General features: G+C 56.9%; 1 protein-coding gene across 8 annotated transcripts in view; it reads left to right on the top strand.

Moving 5' to 3' along the window:
- ITPK1 (inositol-tetrakisphosphate 1-kinase) overlaps positions 1-12,325 on the top strand; it is a 184,082-nt gene extending 171,757 nt beyond the window's left edge. For 6 of the 8 annotated variants that reach the window (XM_064292894.1, XM_003408838.4, XM_064292893.1 and 3 more), the window contains 2 exons: positions 4,618-4,780; positions 11,354-12,325. In XM_064292894.1, the coding sequence (XP_064148964.1) occupies positions 4,618-4,780; positions 11,354-11,697 (507 nt within the window). In that variant the 3' untranslated portion in view covers positions 11,698-12,325. Of the gene's footprint in view, positions 1-4,617; positions 4,781-7,280; positions 7,399-7,419; positions 7,555-11,353 lie in introns of those variants that run through there. The other 2 variants (XR_002785354.2, XM_023546520.2) reach the window with 2 other exon arrangements.
- The last annotated feature ends 3,487 nt before the right edge of the window (positions 12,326-15,812 follow it).

Genomic DNA, 15,812 nt, shown 5'->3' with positions numbered 1-15,812 from the left:
TAATGGCATCCTAGCTGCCCCTGGACCTGGTGGAAGGAACACCCCGCTTGAGTATATTCTGGTGGGAGATTTCCTAACTGTTCTCCCTGCGTGAGGAAATCCTCACCATCATGAGGAATTTGAAGACCTACTTTCTAATCTGCCCTTTTCCTGTCCTACAGAAGGGGGTGGGGACACCATCTTGCTCTCCTCATTCTTTCCTTGTCTGTGTTTGTCCCTTGAGCATTGGTTGAGAACCTGCTGTGCATACCTGTGCGAGGAGCTGAGCAGTCGGAGCCTGGTAGACATACCTCCCCCACACCTCGTGGCTGGAGAGTCACCCCAGTGCTTAGCGAGTGTTGATGCGCGCCAAGCTTCCTACTAGGTGCCCGGGCCATCTCACCCAGAGCAGGGCGCACAGCCCCAGTGCCCAGAAGAAAGGCTAACACCCAGAAGTTCAGCTGCTTGTCAAACAGCCGCTCACCCTGTGATGGAGCTTTGACCTGACCCCAGAGCTGTCTGGTTCTAAAACTGGCACTTTCTGGAAATTGCAGGACTTCTCACCTGGCTGGCGAGGGCTGAGAGCAGACAGTTAGAAATCACCCCAGGCCCCCTACGCCTGCCCTCCCCAGCCCAGTCAGAGTGCCGTTCTCAGAGCCTCTGCTGGTCGAGACCACGTCAGGCCTGCATACTTGGGGAGGCTTTGTGTTTGCCTCACTGTCCTTGGGCCTCCCTCACAGACAGCCACAGCAGGTCTGCGTGTCCCTGGCTCTCTCTACTGCCCTTGCCCTCCTGCCCTGAGCCCAGGCAGCCTGTCCATTTCCTACTTCTGTGTTTCTGGCTCTTTTGAGAAGCAGGTGTGCTTCGGGTTAGTCAGAGCACATATATGGGTGGAGATCTGGGGACTCTACTGTCCCTCCAGATGTGAACAGACGTGTTTGGAAACAAGTTCTGAGGGCAGGGAAGTTCTGGGAACAGCTGGATTTTCAACGGGGCCTCTCAGCGCCGGGCTGTGTGTGTTGTAAGACATAAGTGGTGTTGCACACAAGGGAAGGCTTTCTGGTCTTCTGAGCGTCAGAAACGTTGGGCCAACCAAGGTCAGCAGAGCTTGTGCCCTACAGGGCTTCTGAGAGCCTGGCTCGGCCAGTGTGGCCTGACCCTCAGAGAGGGCAGAGGGGACTCAGCACCATCCAGGCTGGCCTGCCAGTCCCTGAGAAGCTGCCTCTGTCAATTCCCACTTGCAGCACAGGGCTAGTGGCCATCTAGGGTCGTTGACTAATGTCCGAGGGACACTGGGAGGGCAGTAAACACACCTATACCCCGGAAGTCACCTTCTCGGTCTCGGCTTCCTGACCTGTAAAATGAGGATGGGTCAGCGTAGAGACACTGCAGCGTCCTTCCCTTCCAACATGAGGTTTGCAGTCGGCTCCTCCTTCCCCTTCAAGCACGACTGCGACTCCAGAATCCCCCAGGCTGACATCACGTCAGAGAGGGAAGTGCAGTTGGCCAGCACGCAGCCCGTTCGAGTGTGAGCCATGCGGCAGGCCTGCAGCCACAGTGGAAAAGCCAGCCACCAGACAGCTATTCCCACGTGCAGGTGTGCTCCGCCCTGTGCCTGCCTGGCCTGGCTGTCATCCCTACCTCCACCTCCTGGGAGGCCCATGCTGGGAGCCCTGCTCTGGCCTGGAAGCCCACAGGGATAGACCCAGCTTCCGCCCCAAGCCCCAGGCCCCCAAAAACCTTTTTGCTTTTTGAGAGCCGATATAATAGGACATGAGCAAGACTGCAGGGTCAGACCCCAGGCCCATGACCTAGCAGCCATGTGACCTTGGTGACCTTGGGCAAGCCACATCACCTCTGAGCCTTGGTGTCCTCCCCTGGCTCCGTAGGTGATAGTGAGATTCAGTGAGTCACTGGATGACAGGCACCCAGGATGGTGTTGGCACAGCCAGGGCCTGGCAGTGTCTGCTGTGACAGGTGGCGAGGCCAGCACAGCCTCAGCTCCCTCATCACCCCCTCCAGAAGCTCACTGTGGCCTGTGCATATGAGCCACAGACAGGACTCCCAGGCCTCTACCTTATCCCAGGGTGGGTATTGGGTTTCACATCATCAAATGGCTTCAGAAGGATTTCTGAGGTTCCTTAGCCGGGCAGAGAAAGTGATTTTATAAACAGCAGGTCACGAGGTTCCCCTGCTGCCAGGACCTGGGCTGCAGCCTTCAGCAGCCTCTTTGATCCTCACTAGCTGGTTGGAGGAGGTATTTTTATTGCCCCATTTGTTCGGGTGAGGAAACGAAGCCCTGCAGGGAGGAGTGACAGCCCAGGGCAGCACGCAGCAAGGAGCCAGCAGCAGGCAGCACTGAGGTAGATGCTGGGTTTCTGACTCCCGGGCGGCAGAGCCAGGCCCAGGAAGCCCACCGCCAGTGGCTGAGCTGGCCATAGTGGGTGGACCCTCCAACCCTTGCTGGCGAGAGGCACCCATGGCCCAGGGGCAGACAGTGGGGCCAGGCAGTGCTAAGGGTGAGGACTTCTCCCAGCCAGGGCACCTGCCCTTGGAGAGAACATCTCCCTGGGGTTAGCAGCCATGGCAGTGGGACCGTGGGCCTGAGGGTCCCTATGTCCTGCAGAGCTGGCAGGGGCCCGGGTGTGGCAGTGCCCCTTTGGCCCTTTCAGTTTCCTGTGCTGGGGAAAGAGCCATTTGTCCTTGGCACCCAGGGCTCCATCCAACCCTGCTTCATGGTGGTGGTTTTTTAATTGAAGTGAAATTCACATAACCTGAAATTAACCATTTTAAAGTGAACAATTCAGTGGCATTTAGTACATTCACAGTGTTGTGCAGCCATCACCCTCTCTAGTTTCAAAGCATTTTCATCACCCCAAAATATAACCCTGTACCCATTAGGTAGTCACTCCCCATTGCTCCCTACCCCAGCCCCTGGCAACCACCAGTCTGCTTTCTCTCTCTGTGGAATTGTCTGCTCTGGAGGTTCCCCGTAGAGTCACAGAGTATGTGTGTATGTGGCTTTGGCACTTAGCATACAGCTCCCGTGGTTCATCCGTGTCGTGGTGTGTATCAGCACTTCATTCCTTTTTATGGCTGAGCAATAGATGCTCTGTCATAATGTTCTGTTAGACAACGTTTTGTTTATCCCCTCATCTGCTGATGGCCATTTGGGTTGTTCCATCTTCCTGTGGACATGGGTGTACAGGTTTCCGTTGGCTTTCCTGCTCTCTGTTCTTTTGGGTGTGTACCCAGGAGTGGAATTGTTGGGCGGTATGGCTAGTTTTTTTTTTATGGTAATTGTGTTTCACTTTTTGGCCCAGCTTCATTCACTTTATCTCTGATGGATCGGCCACCCCACTTCCTCTTCAGCCCCTGAGCCCACAACCCCTAGTATCCCAGGATTCACTGAATACCAAGTGTGAGCCCTGTTCTAGCTGAGCCTAGAAGTGACCCAATGCCTGGAGCTCCAGTGTGCCACCTCGTCTGAGCCAGGCACCCTCCCATTTCCGCACATCAACCACCTCACCACTTCTCAGAGCAAGTCCAGGATGGAGGCCTCATGGGTGTCTGTTTTACAAATGAGGAAACTGAGGCACAGAGAGGCCAGATAATTTTCCCTGAGGTCACAAAGCTAGGAAGTCCCTGTCAGGATTTGAATCCAGATCCCTCGGGCTTTGGAATCCTCCCCAGTCCAGGGGCCAGTCTCCAGGTGCGTGAAAATGTGTTTGTCCCCGGCTGTGGGTGGGGGTGTCCAGGGGAGGGTGGCAGAATTGTGGACCAGGATGCCCTGAGTGGCCCCAGGGAAGTGCCGTTGAAAGCTGAACTCAGACCCCAGGAGTTGAGCGGGAGCCGCAGAGTTGCCCCTTTGGGGAAACGTGGGTTGTGTAGATACGAGCTGGTTTAGAAATGCCATATTCAGCTACCTGTAGTGAAGGGGAGCCTGGCGTGCCCAGCCCCGAACTCCGGGCACTCAGTGAAGCCCAGGGCCATGGACCCCTCGTCTCACAACTGCGGCTGGGCACCAAGGGTAGGCGAGGGTGATGATGCTGGTGAAGACCCTACACTGCCCACCTCTGCCCATTGCTGGGCTCCTGCCACTCACAGCTTTTTCCTGCAGCTTCTGGCCTCTGTTCCTTGGCAGTCTCTGGGCACTCACCCGGGACCCCTCTCTCTGGCCCTCCCCCTGCCCAAATCACCCCCAACTTCCAGGTCCAGCTCAAATGCCTTCTGCGCCAGAGTCCTTTTGGGTCCACAGAGATTTCCCACCTCCTTCCTCCCTGCCTGGACGATTTGGGTTGTAGAGGCCGAAAACCTGGGTCCAAGTCTTGCTCTGGGCTGACCCCAAGCCAGCCACTGACCATCTCTGAGCCTCAGCTTTTCTGTCTGTAAAATGCCAAAACACACCTCCCGGGTGTTTGAGGACAAGAGAGGCAATGTATCTGTGTGCCTAGCGCCTGCCTGGGCCTTGGCAGGACATGAGAAACGGCCATCAGTCCTCGTCCTGGCCACAGTCAGGCTCGTCCACCTCCTGGCCTGAGGGTCAGGCGTGGCTGTGTGGCGCCTCGAAGGGGACCTGTGGGTGGCAAGGCAGCTCCCTCCCACGCCCAGGGCCTGACTCTGTGTTTGTGTCGGCAGCTGGACAAGATCGAGGGCGTGTTCGAGCGACCGAGTGACGAGGTCATCCGGGAGCTGTCCCGGGCCCTGCGGCAGGCGCTGGGCGTGTCACTCTTTGGGATCGACATCATCATCAACAACCAGACGGGGCAGCATGCTGTCATCGACATCAACGCCTTCCCAGGTGAGGGCCTGCAGTCCACGGACATGTGTCCTTGGGTGCCAGGGCAGGCAAATGGGATTGGCCTCAGTTTGGGTTCACAAGCTAGCTCTGTCTCTCACTGCCCGGGGCTCCGGCCCATGTGGCAGCCCCGCTGAGCTTGACAAGGTGTGGCAAGGCTGAACGAGCACCACACCCCCAGCACAGGGAGCGCCTGGCATGCCCAGTACACATGTGTCCTGCCTTCCTCTCTTGGCCCTGTGCCACCAGCATTAGCCAGAAACCTCAGCCCGCTCCTGGGGCCCTTTTAGATCTAAAGAGCTGAAAGGCCCTTGGAGAGAATATAAGCCCCACAGTTCACTTGGGGGGAAACTGAGGCCCCTGGAGAGGAAGGGATTGTCCAAGGTCATGCAGCAAGTTGGTGGCAGGACCAGAAACTCCCAGACATGTGCTCCATGCACTGCCCTGAGCCGCGGTCTGTGAGCCACCCGAGAGCTGAGAGCCAGGCCAGTCCCCGTGTGCGGCATCTCCTCCCTGCCCTCTTCTGGCCAGGAACCATGCTGGGCCCCTCAACCTGTTGCCACAAAGCCAAACTCTGTACTCCCAGAGCTCATCTCCATGGGAGCATACTGGGGAGTAACTGGGGGGTCACGCTCTGTACCCCCAGATCTCAGCTCCGTGAGAGCACACCAGGGAGTGACGGGGCGGGTAGGGAGCTCCATGCAGACGCACAGATGTGACCCCTGGGTACAGGGAACACACATACACAGCATCCTGGTGGGTGTATTTACTTAATTTTTGTTTTTGTTTTTTAACATCTCCCGATAACATTGTAAGCAGCCCAGGGCAGAAGTTTTGTCTTTTGCTCATGGCTCATGTCCATAACCTGGAGGAATGCCTGGTACACACTAGGTACTCAATATGTGTGTTTTGTTGGCTAATACAGAGAGCCAGATAGAGGGTGTGTACACACACACATACCACACACGGATACACATATACTCCACACACAACACCCACACCACACACACGCCCAAACCTTACACACACCTGCCTTACACACACAAACCCCCTACGGACATGTACTCACACACACCCACACACACCTCACAAACATGTACTCACACACACACACACACCCTACGTTTGTACTGACATAATATACAGGTACTCAGATACACATACACCATATACACCTGTCACACACACACCCCACGTATGTACTGACACACACCACCCATGTACTTACATGCACCTCTCCCCACACCCACACACACCTCTCACACCCCACATATGTACTGACACACAGATACATGTACACCACACACACCTCTCACACACATGGCCCACATAGGTACTGACATACCTCACATGTACTTACACACACCTCTCCCCGCACCCACACACACCTCACACACACCCCCCCCACGCATGTACTGTCACACACCACACACGTACCCTCATGCACACACAGACTCACAGGAGTCTGTGCACACATCTGCATTGATTGTACAACTAGACTCTCGCCTTGGGCTGTCGGGTTTTATTCTCCCTGCTCATATTCCCCTTCCTGCTAGCTCAGGGGATGCAGGTGCATCTGGGAACAAGCTCTGCGTCTCTGGAAAGTCTGACGCAGGCAGAAACGAACAGTAAACATGGCTCAGAGGTGTGTCAGCCCCTTTAGGTTGCACAATTGCCCACCATCTGGGAGCCCAGGCCTTCTTGGGGCATCCTCAGTCAGAGCGCATGTTAACATCCCAGCGGGTGACAGGCCCAGGCTCCTCACGCCCACCTCAGCCAGGCCCTGAACACCCCCTGCCCCAGCTGCCCTAGATCTCAGACAGCACAGCCATCCGCCACCTCGGGGTCCCCAGTGTGTCCACCCGACCAGAGCTATGTGGCTTCTCACTTCTTTGGCTGAGTGTCTGTCTTGCCAGTGACCAGGGTCATTTTTTTTGGTTTGGTTTTTTTCATAAATATGAGCAATCTAACTGATAGCGTTTTAACAGTGCTATTTCCATTTCTGGCCCCTTCGGAGATGTGAACATAGCACTTCCACAGCCGCAGGGTTTCAGGCGGGAAGCTCCGGTTTGCACCTCCTGTCACTGCCTCAGCTCCGCAGGCCTTCGTGTCCCAGCATAGAGACACTTACTTCCACCCCTGCTCCTGGAAAACTGTCTCCTTTAGGAACAAGGACATGCGTGGCTTGGGGACGGGAGGGCCTGGACACGTCACCGCTGTGGAATCAGCCCTTATCTTGTCCCCTCAGGCTTTCCGAGCATATAGCACTGTTGAGGGGGTTATCATCATTTGGTTTCTATGGCAACACTGCATGGTTGGGAGTCAGGGTAGGGTTCCATGATGTGATAGCCTCATTTTGCAGAGGAGGAAACAGAGAGGTTGAGTGCCTTGTCCAGGGTGGCCCAGCCTCAGAGGAGACCTCTGCCAAGCCCTTTTTTCTGTTGTTCTTGTTTCTTCTTGGCCTCAAAGCAGACTTCCCTTGTGCCTTCCTCCCCACCTCTAGCACATGTGAACTACTAGCTGAGGTGGTGAAATGGATGACGCCTGCAGCTGATACTCACTGGGTGCCAGCTTCACACTGCCCACCTCACTGCATCCTCGGAGCCCTGGGGGTGGGCCCGAGGGTTGTCCCTGTTTTACAGATGAGGACACTGAGGCTGGGCAAGCTGCCCATAGTCGGTCGCATGGCAGCTGAGGGGCCAGGTCCAGCTTTGATTTCGTGTGGCCCCAAAACAGAGCCCGCACCGGCCCCGTGGGTGTGTGAGTACGTGTAGGAGGTATGTGTGAGTACGTCTTCATTCTTTCCTTGACTCTAGCTCAGCAGGTGTCTGCTGTGGAGGTAAAACTACTTGGTGGAGTGCTCTGTAGTGTGGGAACAACCCGGGGAGTGACACCACCCTCAAGGAGGTTGGACTGTCACAGGAGAGGCCGGGCTTGCCCATGGGGCTCACTCAGATGCATTTGCCGGGGACAGGTCAACCTTTGCACAGGGTGCCATGCATAAGCTCCAGGTCATGCAGCCCCAGGGCACTGGGCGCCAGGCTGGGCGTGGAGTGCAAGCGTCCCCTCCGTGTTTCCAAGAAGCCCTCCATTCGCAGCCAAGGAAACCGAGGCTCCGAGCAGGCCACCGGCTCCTTCATTCGTTCCTTTGGCATTTATAGAGGACCCCACTGCATGTCCAAACTGTTCCAGACACTGGGTGCAACCAGGTGCACGGCTGCCAAGGCCCTCTCCCTAGAGTGTGTGCCCTAGTTGGGGTGGGGGTGGGGTGGGCAAAGAGCAAGGGGGCCCCTCCATGAGGCCCAGCCCACAGGAGGGAAGGAGCCAACTAGCAGAGGTCAAGGAAGGGGCAGGACCCAGGCTGCAGTGGTACAGGGAGTGGCAGAAAAAGGGCCAGCGGGGACCCGGGGCCACTGGTGAGGGCAGCACTTTGGTTTTTACCACAAGTGAGATTGGGGGGGCAACGGGGGGCTGCCACCAGGCATAAGCAGCCCCTGCGGTTTGTGTTCAGGAGTGTAAAGTCAGCCTGCCGCTCGGGTTGTGGGTACAGCTCCTGTGGAGAGGTGGGTTCAGCCACAGTGGGGTTCTGACAAGCAAGCGTGATAAGAATCGCGGGTGTGTGGGATGGAGCGGTCACTTCACAAATCCCAGGGTCTGAGCCAGGGGCAAGTAGGGGTATCGGGAGGCTGCTGGGGTAGAAGTTTTAGAAGGAGGGAGGAGATGGGAGCTGGGCTCTGAGAGTGGAAAGCTCTCAGTGGGGCCTGGTGGGCAGGAACTGATGGAGCCTGTCCTTTGCCAAGCACACAGCTGTGTAGGACCGGCCAAGGCACTAGGGTGCTGCCCTGGGGGTGCAGAGGAGCCATCAGTGTGAGCCGGGGTGGTCAGGGGGTATGCCAGGGAAGTCAGGAGAAGGACCACCCAGGCAGGGTTGGGCACTGAGGTGACAAAGCTGACCCCAAGAGACTGGTGAAGGAGCCCAGGCTGAGGGAGGGCCCGGGAGGCTGTGGGCCAGGCCCAGGGCAGCAAGGAGGACCTGTATCCAGGTGACAGCTGCCAGGTGGGGGCAGGAGTGCCGAGGCCCAAGGGCTGCTGCTTCTCCCAGGCCTCTCTCCAGCTGGGTTTGCCAGCCTTGGCGTTGACGACCCCAGGGACCCAATCAGAGAAGCGGGCCCTGGGTAGCCCTGCCACCCGGAAGAGGCAGCCCTGGGCGTGGGTGCTGCAGACTCCAGGAAGAAGTGTCAGTCATAGCTGTACCTGTGTCTGGCCCACCATGCACCAGGCCTGTGCTGCGAGCTCTCGCCACCTGAGCTTCATCTCCACCCTGCGTGGAAGGGCAGCGGCTTTGTCTCCATTACTGACGAGGAAGAAAGAATTTGAGTAACCTGTCCAAGGTCACGTGTTTCTGGGTGGTGGAGCCAGGATTCAGGCCCAGACCGTCGGCCCTGGTGCCTGTGCTCTTGACCGCGAGGCTTTCTGTTTCGCAGATCTGGTTCTGCCTTTACAGTGTGACAACTTGGCAGCACCTCCGTGTTCACTTCTGTACAATGGGAACATCAGGGCCCATCTTTCGGGTTGTGCTGAGGCAGAGAAACCCAGGCCCCAGAGAGCTGGGAGAGTGGGTTTGGGGCCCAGCCTGCTTGGTCTCTGGCAGTGCTGGGCAGACCTAGACCTAAAGGGCCGTCCCTGGTCTCCTGCTCATCCGCCTCCACCCCGCCCCGGGAGCGGGAGCGTAGGCACCCCACCCTGGGCCCTGGGGCCTTGTCTGGGGACAGCAGAGCTGCTGTTGCTGCGGGAACGGCTTCATAGTCTCTGATGTTGACAGAGCAGTTGGTTGACCTGACGCCAATCTCAGTCTCCTCCCCCGCATGCCTCTCTGCCCTGGAAACCCCTGCAGCTGTGCCTGTTGGTGCCCACTGAGGGGCCAGGCCCTGCAAGCCCGGAGGACCTCAGACCCAGGCATTACCCACTCGCCAGGCGCTGGCCACTCAGGCAGGACCCAGGGCTGAAAGAAGCCCCCATAGCTAGGGTGGGAGCACCAGCACCACATGGTATTTCAAGGCCCAGACAGCACCAGAGGGCCTGGCTCAAGTCCTGGCTCCACCACATATGAGCTTTGTGACTTCGGGCTTTTCTGAACCTCAGTGTCCTCCTCTGTAAAATGGGGATAATCCCATCCCCAGGGCTACAAGGATGCGGTGAGGTGAGCAGTATGAAGCCAGCACCCAGCAGCGCAAGCTGTGGACATGGTCACGTCTTCATGGCCACAGCTCAGAGTCACACATCACCTGTTAACGGCTCCGGTTCTCTTAGGGATAGGTTGCTTAACTCCATGTCTTGACTTGCTCATCTGTGAAGTGGGGGCAGAGGTGGCTGTGAGGATGAAGCGAGGAAAAGCTGTGGGGTATTTGCCTGGGGCTGACACACGGAAGCACTATGCATGCCAGCTATGTTAGCCATTTTTATTTTTGCTGTGGTGACCCCTTCTTCCCCTCTCCGCCTCGGGCTCATCATGACCACAGCAGCTGTTTGCTGAACAGTAAGCATGGGGACAAATGAGCAGATGCCACTGGCTGGGCCTTGGCCACCTCCAGGAGCCCCCTTCTGTAAAGGAGACACGTTTCCCAACCTTCAGTCCTGCCCAGCTTGTGTCACACACCCATGAGTGTCATTCTGGAGGCTATGCAGTGGTCACAGCTGTGGGCGGGTGGTGGTGCGCTGTGTGCCAGGTTCTCATCCCCCAAGTTGGCACAGGCAGGCGGGAGGCTCCTACCCGAGTCAGATTTCTGGCTCTCCGGAAGCCGTTTTCTGAGAGTCAGCAAAATGTTTGCCCGAGATCCCAAACCTGCTCAGCAGCTCCCCAGAACCCATCTGCTGACATTGCATCTGCGTGGGAGACGGTTGCTCTAGGCTCGCTGTGGCCGCTGAAGGCCTGGAAACGTGTCTTGCTTTATTAAGGGCAGCGGGGCAGGTGTGCGGCCAAGGCCCAGACCTAGAGTTTGTGTCGTTAGTGATGGGAAGTTTCTCTGAGCGTCACAGGCAGGTCCAGGGCCTCACCTGCAGGTGTCTGGGGTGAGAAGGAAATCAGGGTCCTGTCTAGCCTGTCCCATGCCCACTCGGTGATGCGCACCAAAGCCCTCCAACTTGAGAAATGGCGTTGTTGGTTCGCAAGTGGGAAAACTGAGCCTCAGCCAGAAATCCAACCAGGTCCCATGGAGTCGAGGCAGAATTCACTGTTCAGAACATGAGGAGTGTGCCTTTGGCACTGCCAGCTTCAGCCATGCCACATCCACTGCGTGACGGCATCTTGCCACGCTGGGTAGGCAAGTAGGTGGTTCGGTTAGCCATTGAGGGACAGGGTCCCAGGGTATTTTCCCATCAGCTCAGGCTCTACAGCTTCAGTCCGTCTTGTCTGCTGAGGCTCGGTTTCCTCTGTAAATGGGGTGAGCTGGCATAGGCAGGCTCCCAGGCCCAGTTGTTGACCCTTCTTCCTCCTCTCCCGATCCTGCCCCTCTTCCCCCAGCCTATATGCTGTCCTGGCTAATGATCCCTGTGTTGTCCCCCCGTACCCCTCCGCAGGCTATGAGGGCGTGAGCGAGTTCTTCACAGACCTCCTGAACCACATCACCACTGTCCTGCAGGCCCAGAGCGCGGCCACAGGGGACGCAGGGGACACGTCCCCGCTGAGGCACAGCAGGCTCCTGGCGGAGCAGGTGGGCAGCCACGCGGGTGAGCGGACGTGCAGCGCCAGCCCCGGCTGCTGCAGCAGCATGATGGGACAGGACCCCCCCTGGAAGGCGGAGGCCGATGGTGGCAGCACGGCCAAGCTGCAGCACCAGAGACTTGGCTGCACCGCCGCCGTGTCGCCCAGCTTCCAGCAGCACTGTGTGGCCTCCCTGGCCACCAAAGCCTCCTCCCAGTAGCCGTGGAGCCCAGGACCACAGGCGGCATGGGGAGCGGAGAACTGGCGGGCATGCGGCTCCAACAGTGACGCTACTACTAAGAATTCCCCGGGATCTGATTCTTCTTCTCAATTTTTAACCTGATTTCCTGATGTCATGATCTAAATGAGGGGCGGGGCAAGGTGGAAGATAGTGCCACGTGGCCCAGCCTCGCAGAACAGGGCCACCCCCCAGTCCTGCCGTGCACATATCTCTACTGAGTTTACACATGCTGTGTTTTCAACACTAGGCCTGAATGTGAGCTGAGAGGTGTGTGTGTGTATGTGTGTGCACGCGTGCGTGCACGTGTGAGTACACGTGTGTGCTGGTGAGTGCACGTCTGTGCACGAGTGTGTGTGCAAGTGTGCACACTCATGTCTGTACGTCTTGGTGGCTGCTGTGTACCAGGCCTCAAGATCCTTGAGGGAGGTCTCCTGGTCAGGCTGCCAATGGCAGCACAGAAGGAGTGAACGGTTTCCCCTTCTTTCTCTTCTCTCCAAGCCTCCTCATCCCAGACCTGATACCCTTCTCTGCAGCTTTGTCAGGAGTGTGGCCCCCAGTCCCTCCACTGGGGTGACGCTGATCCCTTCCAAGGAGCATGACCCACAGGAGCCTCGGGGCCACAGCTGCCCTCATGAAAGGGGTGGACAAGAAGTCTTCCCGGGAGGCGGCCAAGGCCTTGGGTTGGCTGCTGTGCTTTACGTCAGGCTCCCTGCGGTCTGGGTATCCAACGGTTCTGGTCACAAGCTTCCCTGAGGTGCCTGAGGCCAGGTGGAGGCCCCTCACCACGTCTCTCGTGTGGCTCTCCTTAGGGCCTCCTAACCCTGAGCTGCCGCTCCCCAGAACCCAGGAAGGAGGCTGCCTGGCTAGGACCCCGGGCTGATCTCGCCTCCACCAAGGATGTGCCATGTGACTTTGGGCAAATCATTCCGGGCCTTTGAGCCACTGTCTGCTCATCTGTAATGGCGATTGAGTCCAGGGAACTCTGTAAACAGCTGGATTAATGCTCTAAGACCTTGAGGTGCAGCCTTCTTCTCCGTGAAGGTGACCAGGATGCGGGCAGGCATGGGGGCTTGGCTTTTCCCAGCAGCAGGAGCTGCCCACATGGTTCACGGCTCACACCCAGCCAGGCGCAGCTACAGTGGCCCTCGGGCTGAGTACTTGGTTCACACCAGCCAGTCCCCCCTCACCCTGCAGCCTGTTTCTCTCCTGTACTCATTCCCAGCGGTTTTGCAAGCCCAACACTAAGCCAGCCAGGGGCAAGGGAGCTGCAGCCCCAGAGATGAGAAAACATCTCCCCATTAGACTCCCCCAGTGGCAGCAGACCAGTCAAACTCCAGGATCCATCCAGCTCAGCCATTGGCCCCTCCTTGGGAGAAGGGCTGAATGTGGAACTGAGTGGGCCCTAGAGATTTGGACCGAGGGGTGAGATGTATATGACCCCCAAATGTGGCTTTGTGTCTAAGATGTGAGTTCACTTTGAAAAAGGAACAAAGGCCTTTGGGCTGACCTATGTGTGGTCAGGGAGGGTGGCCTGAGAGGCTGCTGAGCGGGGCTCGCAGAGGCATCTTCGGGCCTGGCTGGGAGTGGGGGGCGCCCATCTTTGGGGCAGGCGGGCTGGGGTGGGGGGTAGAACCATCAGAACTGCCCTACTAACCGTGTTGACACGACTAGAGTGTTGACCCCGATTAAGTGTGTGTCGTCGCCTCACCCTGAGCCCCAGGAACAGGGAAGCGTGGCCAGCCTCTTGCACTGCTTTGTCTCCAAAATAAACTACTGAAATCAAACTGCAGCTTGCACTTGTTTACAGAATGTCACTCAAGTTTGTTATGTAATTCAGTCTTCAAAGAAAGTTTTATAAACAGCTTTCCCTTAAGATTTCAGTCCCCATCTGCCTGGGAAACAGGTGGGTGTGCACTGTGAGCCTGACATCGGGTTGTTCCTGCATTGTGTTATCTCTACACTGTCACATGTTAGCACCCAGGGCTCAGATATCAAGTAACTGCTTTCCGGTGACTTGGCACTTTCCACCCATGCGGGTGGCAAGGGTACAGTAACTGCTTTTTCCGGTGCTGGAAACGAGGCGGGTGGGGTTGACCTTAGAAAACCTGTGCCTTCCACTAGGGCCTGGAGCTCCAGGTGGGGTGGCGTCTGCATGAGCAGCCCTGTTCCTTGCGTCTGCACAGCCGGAGTAGCCTTCCTCCCCGGGCTGGCGAGTGCTATCCGGCAGACTTGGCAGCCATCTCTGAAGGGGACTTAAGAAACTGTGTGTCAGGTACCATCGTCAGGGACAGGGAATGGATGGTGATGGGCACCCCACCCCACCAGCCGCTTGAGTGGACCCCATGACCAAGAGGAGAGAACCCTGCTTTCAAAAGGCCACCTGGGTGCATACTGACCTTTTTGTCCCAAGACACTATCTGTAGAATTGGTTTCCCTTTAGGTCTCATCATCCCTGGCTTTGGGATTCTTGCAAAAGGGAAAGACAGACCCACTAAAACAAGCCTGGGCTTTCAGCCTTTTCTTCCCCAGGGTCCCTGGAACCTTGGGAGTCTGCTGTGGTTCAGTATGAGCAAAGGATGTTGTGTAGTGGTGTGCAGGTATGGCCCCAGAGTTGGCCGGCATTGGGCGAGGCCAGTTGGGACTCTCATTCCGGAGTTGGTTGGCATCGGGCTTCTCTCCCAGCTTCTCTGTGGTCCTGTGACACTTGTCTTTGGTGGTGGTCCATGGAGGGAGCCACGGGGGCAAGAAGCAGGACCCCATTTTGGCTGAGGCCTTGAGTAGTTTCAGAGGGTCACTTGTAGTCTCCATATTTGACCCCTGGAGCCTTGGGTCAAGGTCTGCTTGAGGATGCTTTGATGGTATGACACGACTCCACAACCGTTAAACCCCAAAGTGTGTGCCAGATGTCTGTCCTCACTGAGAGAACCAAGGGGAGTCTGTCCTGCCATAGGTCTTTGACTTTAGCATCCTGGGGGTATTGTGGGTTGGGACCACATAGTGATTCAGGCTGGGTCTGAAGCCACTCAGCATCACTTGTAGGCGTCAGACCCAGCTGGAGTCCCCCAGGGGTTCTATGGAGAGTGTTAAAAGTGGACCTGTCTCTATTTTTAATCTTACCAATGAAGGAGAAAAAAGCCTCAAGAAGAATTCCTTTATCCACCAGGGGGCTGCTGAGGGGGCCTTACAGGAGGTTGAAGGACCCTGGTAGGAAACCCTAAGGTTTTCAAGCCAATGGGAAACAAATGAATGGCTTTGTCTGCAGGTCAGCTGCTCCAGGTCAAGGAAGGCTGCGTGTCTTTTGTCTTTCCAACCTGGAAAACTTGTCGTTGACACTCAGACATTCGAAGTGGTCACTGGCCGCAGAGAACCATTGAATACCTGCACTGATGTCCCTGAGATTTGAACTTGCCCTCTCTTCTGTCCCCCCAGAAACTCTAATCATTGACCCAGTGGAACCCTCTACAGCTCCTCTCCCTTCCCATGACAGCTCCCCAAGACACCAGAGGCCTTTAGCTGGTGCTGCCTGTTGTAAAGGACCACCGCCCCTTTCAGCAGAGCAGCAGAAAGCCATCATTCCTGGATGGAGCTTCTAGACCACCCTCTTGGGCTATATGATGCCTCACACATCTGCCCTGCTTCCAGACAGGAGGGCTCTCCTGTCAGTCCCTGGGAGGCAGGCCTGTCCTACATGACCAAGGGTGTGTTTCTACCCCTTCTCTGTACAGTGCTACCAGCATGGTCGTGGACTAACACCCCACCTCCCTGCTCAGAGGAGAGCAGGGGGCCTTTGGCCATTGGCTGTCAACACAGAGCATCTTGGTTTGGGGCCCTCTTCTGGTTCTGGCCAGTAGGACCCACCAAGCTCACCGGGCCCTTTTCCAGAAATGGTTGTGTTTCCCTTCAGAGTTCTCCGTCATCTGCAGGGACCACCTCCTTCCCACTGTCTGACTGAAGTCTTTCTCTTTCCGGTCCAACTGTGGCTGCTGCCAGGGTTTGGTGTGGAGTCAGGGCCTCTTCTGAAGCTTGTCCTCACATGTGTTTCCTTTAGTGATCAGCTTCAGAGGGTTAACACACCCAAGCTTTGTGACACGTGC

This window comes from Loxodonta africana, chromosome 10 (genome assembly GCF_030014295.1).
Source record: "Loxodonta africana isolate mLoxAfr1 chromosome 10, mLoxAfr1.hap2, whole genome shotgun sequence".
NCBI classification, from domain to species: Eukaryota; Metazoa; Chordata; class Mammalia; order Proboscidea; family Elephantidae; genus Loxodonta; species Loxodonta africana.
Note: the sequence above shows the minus strand (reverse complement) of the source record. Positions and strands in the feature narration are given on the sequence as shown.